This window comes from Amborella trichopoda, chromosome 12, assembly GCF_054954075.1.
Source record: "Amborella trichopoda isolate Santa Cruz 75 chromosome 12, AtrichopodaSantaCruz75HAP2 v2.0, whole genome shotgun sequence".
Lineage (NCBI taxonomy): Eukaryota > Viridiplantae > Streptophyta > Magnoliopsida > Amborellales > Amborellaceae > Amborella > Amborella trichopoda.
Window position 1 is genome coordinate 8,725,198 of NC_142347.1, and position 7,638 is coordinate 8,732,835.

At 38.4% G+C, this 7,638-nt stretch overlaps 1 protein-coding gene across 1 annotated transcript; it reads left to right on the forward strand.

Moving 5' to 3' along the window:
* Window positions 1-302: 302 nt before the first annotated feature.
* LOC105421540 (uncharacterized) lies at window positions 303-878 on the forward strand. Its single transcript, XM_011629290.1, has one exon. It carries the CDS (start codon window positions 303-305, stop codon window positions 876-878), a length of 576 nt encoding a protein of 191 aa, XP_011627592.1.
* Window positions 879-7,638: the final 6,760 nt, after the last annotated feature.

Consider the following 7,638-nt stretch of genomic DNA (forward strand, 5'->3'; position numbering starts at 1 on the left):
TTTTTAATGGTCCTGAGCGTAATTTCTCATGGGGTCTTGTGAATGTATATATTCCAAACAATGTAGCACTCAAAGTTGGCTTTCTTAATGACTTATCGGGGGTTTTATCTGGTTTGAATCTTCCTTTTTGTGTGGGGGGTGATTTCAATTGAATTCGGTTGCCTGAGGATTCTTCCTCAAGAAGTTGGATTAACCCTTCTATGAGATTATTTAATGGTTTTATTCAAAACCATAGTCTAGTGGATTTATTTCTACTAGGAGCTTCTTTTACTTGGACCAATAATTGTTCTGGGAGTCTCATCATGACTAAAATTGATAGATTCCTAGTTTCAAATGATTTTTTGGAGAGCTTTTCGTTAGCTTATGCGATAGCCTTGCCTAGGCTATCTTCGGACCATACACCTCTGCTTCTTCGTTCTAGCTCTTCAATTGGAGGTCCAAAGCCTTTTAGACTTGAGATTGGATGGTTGGATGAAGCGGGTGTGAGGGATCTTATTAGGAAGACTTGGGAAAATTCTATTACTTTTGGCTTTTGGGATTTCCAGCTACATAAAAAATTACTACATTTGAAGCATAAGCTGTTAAAATGGAAGCAAGAAAATAAGTATCAGTTGGGAGCTAAGATTGACAGCCTTTTGAAGGATATTAAGGGGATCGACCAAACTGTGCAAAGTGGAGGGGAGTATTCTAAGATACTTGCTAGTGAGATAATTGGAAAAATTAATGCTTTGAATGAACTTCGGCCGTCTGAGGAAATTTATTGGAGACAAAGGTCTCAAGTCAAATGGCTAAAGGAGGGTGACTTGAATACAAAGTTTTTTCACTCTATTGCCAATGCACGTAGGCAGCAGAATGATCTCTCAAGGCTTACTATCTAAGGAGTAATATAAGATGACGTGGATAGCCGCAATTTGGCAATTGTTAAACATTTTTGAAAGGCATTCATGTCAGAAGTACGCGCTACTCCTAGCATGAGTCATATCCCCTTTAAAATTCTTCCAGAGGCTTCCGCAGCACAACTAGAAGTTGAGGTATCTATGGAGGAGCTGAAATTGGTTGTGTTCTCCCTGGCAGAGGATAAAGCACTAGGACCTGATGGTTTCCCTATGTGTTTCTTCCATAGGTTCTGGTTTAGGCTCTCGATGGAACTATTAAGAATGGTGCGAAGCATTTTGGATAGGGGTGAATTATTTAGAGGTGCTAACTCTACTTTCATTGCTCTCATTCCAAAAAAATCAGTTATTAAGGAACTCTCAGATATCAGACCTATTTCGTTACTGACCAGCTTATATAAAATTGTTGCAAAGGTACTGGCAATGCATTTGAAAAATGTGTTGAGTATTGTTATTTCAGGTCCCCAAACAGCTTTTACTCAGAATAGATTAATAATTGATAGTGTTTTAATTGCTCAAGAGTGCATCCACTCCAGAACTGAAAGCAAGGAACTGGGGTTTGTTATAAAGTTGGATAGGGAAAAGGTGTATGATAGAGTGGAATGGAACATCCTGCTTGAAATTTTAAAATGTATGGGGTTCGGTGATAAATGGCGTAAATGGATTTATGGTTGCCTCTCCTCGCCATATTTCTCTAATCTTATTGATGGTTGCCCTAAAGGTTTCTTTAACTCCTCAAAGAGACTCCGTCAAGGGGACCCATTGTCACCTTTTTTATTTGCCATTTATGCGGAGTGTTTTAGCTTGATGATATTTAATATGGTAAATAGGGGCAATTTGGTGGGATTCCAGGTAGGGCAGGATGGTCCTATTTCTCATCTACAGTATGCAGATGATACACTAATCTTTACGGAGGCCAAGAAGGAGTATATTGAATATATTGGCAGATTTTTGAGGTGTTGCGAGGTGGTGGTAGGGTTAAAAGTAATTATTGCAAAAAATTCTATGGTGGGGGTTAATTGCAGCAGTGAACTGACAGATTGCTTTAATACTTGGATGTAAAGTGGACAAATTCCCCGTAATTTATCTGGGGCTTTCTATTTCTGATTCCAGGTTTCCTATTTCATAATGGGATAAAGTGATTCAACGAGCTCTAACTAAATTGGATTTATGGAAGCCAAAATATTTGTCCATTGGGGGATGTGTGACCTTGGCTAAATCATGCTTGGCAAACCTACCCATTTATCAGATGTCTCTCCTGAAAATGCCAGTAGGTATAGTTAAGAAATTTGAAAAGATGATGCGATGTTTTCTATGGGGGTCTTTTGAGGAGAATAGGAAAATATCATTTGTTAAGATGGGATAGAGTGTGTACCCCTAAATGTTAAGGACGTCTTGGTATTCGAAGAGTGGCGTTGATGAATTAGGCCTTGCTAACAAAATGGTGGTGGCATAGTTTGTTGTTTAAGGATTAACTTTAGTGTAAGATTCTAACTGCTAAATATGTGGTGTTGATAGGTTTGGAGTGTGGATTGGATGTGGTAGAAGAAGTGCATCTAGATCTGTATTTTGGAAAGATATTTTTCTATTCAAAAAGCCTATCTCCATAGAGAAATTACGTGGTATGTGGGGAATGACACTCAAGTCCTGTTTGGACACCATAAGTGGTTAGGGGATTGCCCTTTGAAGAGTTCCTTCCCTGAATTGTTCGCAAAGGCCTCTTCCCCAAATCCTCTGATATGTGAAACCTATCAGGTTGTTGGAGAGCAGGTGGTGTGGGATATCCAATTTCCTTATAATCGAGTTAATAACTAGTTTGTTGCGCACGTTTCGAGCTTGTTTTTACAGCTACAGGAGGTGGTACTGTCCAATAATACTGATGATGAGGTGATTTGGGAGCACAATAAGGATGGTCTTTTTTTGGTTAAAGCCATGTATTCTCTTATGTTCCATGATCATCACAGATGGTCGTTGCCTCAAATTTCCCAAATCTAGAAATGACCCATTCCTCATAAGGTCCAATGTTTTATTTGGTTGGTTGGACAAAATAAGGTTCCTACTGTTGATAATCTCATTAAAAGAGGAAATATCTTGTCAAATGTTTGCTTGATGTGTAAAGAGGATGGGGAGTCGATTTCGCACTTGCTTCTTCATTGTCAATATGCAACATACATATGGTATTACTTCTTTGTGATGCTAGGCTTCAATACGTCTCTTCCTCAAAGTGTCTTGGGTATCATATCTCAATTAGTATTTCTGGCTTTACCAAAATTGGGGGCAAGGATTTGGCAAATTGTTAAAGGAGCTGTGTGCTGGGAGTTATGGAAAGAACGGAATAGACGTACTTTTAAAGGAATTGGTTTGTCTTGTGACGGCCTAATCCAACATATTATTCATACGTTATGGTGTTGGTTGTCGATCACTAAGGATGGGAGAGGTGTTAACGAAATTGATTTACGGCTTAATCGAGCCTATTTGGTGGTGATTTACCGCTTAATCGAGCCTATTTGGTGGTTTCTAAGAGTGTTAAGACCAGACCATTTGGTAAATGGATACCCCCGATACAAGGTTGGTTAAAGTTAAACTTTGATAGCAGTTTTCTTGATAATTCGGGTAATGTAGGGATAGGAGGTGTGGTATGTGATTGGATTGGATCAATTGTTCTTGCCTATACATGACCTATTGGAATTGCCACGGCTAACATGGCTGAGTTTAGGGCATTGCTCAAAGGATTACTCCTTATAAAAGGCATGAATTTGGGTCACCGTCTAATGGTCGAAGGTGATTCCCAAAATGTGATTAGGTGCTGCAAACAAAGAGTTCTCTGATTGCTACGATCGTTTTGGGTCCAAGTGGTGAATTTGGAAAGAGAATTATCTTTATTGTTCCATTACGTCTTTAGAGAATCGAATAATCTTGCTGATAGTTTGGCTAAAAGAGGTGTTGCTATGGATTCCTTTTCTATTTTGAATGATGTAATGAGCGAGTGATGTAACTGCATTTTAGTTGACAATAAAATCCGATAACATTTGTTAAAAAAAAAAAGCAACATTTTCCGATGGATTTTTAAGGTGCATATATAATTCTATATTTTAAGGTTGCAACCTTATATAAACTTTTCTATCCAACCTTCATGCCTACTTTGCAAACTCCTTTAATTTATTCAAAGTAGCTTTTTCTTTTAGTTTTACCTACCCTACTTCAACAATATTCAGAGCATCTTGAGATATCAACAATATTTTCATTTGAATATGCGATTTCCATATTTAGTGGAAGTGGAATTTGTAGTTGGATCAGCCATTCGATATAATACCATTTATTGGAATGCAAGTTAGGCCGGAACTAATCACATTTACCTACCCTACCACTTATTTTATTTCTTACATCACTGAAACAAGTACGTGTACATCTAGACTATTGAGGACCTTCCTTGATTTCCATTACACCTTTCTAACTATTTTTTTTTCCATTTATATAGACTAAAAAATTTAGTCAAATTTACCTAGAATACTCTAGAAAACACATATTTCAGATTCAAAATTGCATGAATTGCATCATTCTTGTAAATTCTAGCCTTGGTACTCTACACCAAGTCATGTTCAAACTTTCTAGTGCAATCTACACAAAAGTTCCCTTCACACAAAACTTTTAAAACTTTTTACCGTCCATATTTTTAAGTACGTAATCTAACATTGTTAAAAGACAAACTTATTTTTCAACACGTGCTTCATTCGTCTTATTTATTGAGTCCATAGGCTACCAAGGTAAGGTACTAGTATCTCTAGGACCTATTTTATCTGTTTAGAGTAAAAGAGACCATGAGTTTTGAAAGAATGAATTGCTTGAAATCATGAGTTTTGAAAGCATGAATTGCTTGAGCTCCTCTCTCTCCCTCTCTAAAATATAAAATTTGAGACACTCTCTCTCTCTAAGATATTCTATTCCTCTCTTTATCCTTGTACTATCCATGCCTCTTAGATGCACTAGATGTGGGCCTCTCTCATTCTCTAAGTTGAAATGTGCAACCGTCTCCAACGGTCCTATCACTATACAATATGGCCAACAAATTGTCTAAAAGAACTTGTGTCCGTACCATCTAAGAGGTCTTTGTTGTATGAACAAATCTTTAAACAAGTTTAGGAAAATATTGTTGAAATTGGATAGCTAATTTCTCTTGTACTTTAGTTTGATTTTTCTTGCTTACGATTTGTTATCTTAGTTAGTTAATAGAAATCATTAGATCATGGATGAAATGTTCCTACAATTTCAGGAAAATTTAGGGATATTTTATAATCTAATTACTTTCTACTAGTCTCTTCATCGATTACGCTTTGCGGCCTTTAAAAACCTTTGCACTTTTATACTCCCCATGTAAAGAGCGTAATTACGTGGCACTTCTCTTTTAATAGGAGTATTGGGTTCTATGGATGAAAGAGGCCATTAGAGTGGTGTGACATGAGTACCCTTGACTATCTCTTTGCTTCACAATCATTACTTTAGCTCAATTGAGTTGAAATTTAGGAAATTGAGCTCAACAACAAGTGCAGAATGAACATGTACTCTTCTATCAGTTGAACAAATAGTTGAGGAATTTTGGTTGTGTCGCTCCGCACTGAGAAAAGTAGAAAAACTGCGAGACGGACGATGATTGTCCTTTCACTATTTGGTATTAGAATTTAGGTCTTTGGTGTCCACTTCTTTGCCACTTTCATGTCTCTCGAAAAGCAAGGAGTGCCAAAAAAGGGCAATTGTAGACATCCACTTTCAAGACCAGTCCCAAGCTGTAAACCACCGAGACAAGTCCCACAAGACCGTAGGACATAGTATGATCCCTAGGACCACAATAGAAGTTTAAAAGCCCTAAATTTGAATTCAACTACCAACAAAACCGCCTGCCCAAATTCAAAACCTAGGAGCCGCCGAAACCCAACCAAAGCAAACCGATCCGCCCCATGGGTATGGGGCGATGCGGTATGCGTTGCATGTACGACGCACTATGGGTCGCTCTATACTGGTGCCCTCAACTACCTCACGCCACTGAATGCGCTTTTCCCTATCTATAAATGTTGCATTTGAGAAAATGGGTTGGACCTTTGCCCTTCTTCCCCCAACTATGGCTTTCAAAACTCCCAGACTCTTTAGACCCCTGCTCTTCACTTCCCTAGCTTTTGGTTCACTTTGCACTGAGACTTAACCTTTCAACTACAATGCTTCAAAATCCAAATCTACCACATTAATGATGCGCTATTGGAGATCAACGATGTAGACTCAAAGAACATCTTAGTGATGTCCTGTGGAATAAAAACCGACAAACAAACACTTGAACCAACTTGATTTGGGGCCTAATTTCGGACTCTAGGTCTAGCTTTGAGTAAGAAGTTTATTTAATGACTTAAGCTTATAATTTCATGATCCTATTAAGTTTTGTTCTCCCTTTTTTCTGCTTTCAGTGCATGATTGGCTGGCACGGTCAGTGGCCTATTGATAGGTTGATTTCATGGTGAAATCAACCTACCCTTGGACCATAATTCGACGGGACTCATTCTTGTTTCTTGGGAAATTTGAAAGTTTAAGGCAAGATCACCACAGGCTGCATAGACTGGCCGGTGGCGGATTTCATGTCGTAAACATTTATGTTGCCTACCATATTTCTACAGTCTTTTTTCTCTTTGATCCATAAAAAAGGATCCATCGCCTCGCTTAAAGACATTCAATTTATTAGTCTGTTGTCAGGCCTTTGCAAGATTCTAACCAAGGTGTTGGCAAATCGTCTGAGTTCCGTCATCAATGAGGTCATCGACGGTCCTCAAAATGCTTTCATTAAGGATCGTTTTATTATGGATGGTGTCTTGCTTGCTCAAGAAACCATTCGCACTACGGACATGGTTGGTATCAAGGGTCTTTTATTCAAAATTGATTTTCAAAAAGCATATGACCATGTGGAGTGGGATTTCCTTGATAATATCATGTCGCTTATGGGCTTCAGGTCTAAATGGAGGACTTGGATCATGGGTTATCTTTCCGCAGCCCACTTCTCTATCATTGTGAATGGTAAAGCTAACCGCTATTTTCGTGCCTCTAGAGGCTTGAGACAGGGTGACCCCTTATCTCCCTTCCTCTTTACTATTGTTGGTGAGGCCTTTAGCAAGATGTTCCAATGCCTGGTGGATTCCAATCAGATTACTAGCCTTCCAGCTTGGCCTAATGGCCTAATCATTAGTTATTTGCAGTATGTAGATGCTACTTTGATCCTTATAGATGGGAATGATTCTAATGTTCAAAATATTTGGCTTTTCTTAAAGGTTTATGAATTGATCTCAGATCTTGATAAGTCCAAACTCCTAGGTATTAATTGCTCGGCCATTGAGGTTCAAAATTGGGCATCTTGGCTAGAATGTGATATGGACAGTTTTTCTATGAAGTATCTAGGTCTACCACTTCTTAATGGGAGTGCCCTAGATCGCTATGGGATCCCCTCATTCAAAAGGCCTAATCAAAGCTAGATGGTTGGAAAGGTAGATATTTATCCTTTGCTGGCATAACTACTCTTAGGAATGCTACCCTTGCTAATATTCCTAATTATTATCTTTCCCTTTTTCAGGCACCTACAAATATTGTTGCCACAATTGAAACATTTGTGCGTAATTTCTTATGAAGTGGCTCCCAAACAAAGAAAAAGTTCCATCTGGTCAAGTAGGAATCTGTCTGTCAGCCAAAAAATGTGGGAGGGCTTGGCATTGGTCAT

Coding starts and splice junctions, on each gene's coding strand:
- LOC105421540 (XM_011629290.1), top strand. CDS start 303: ATGACTAAAATTGATAGATTCCTAGTTTCAAATGATTTTTTGGAGAGC.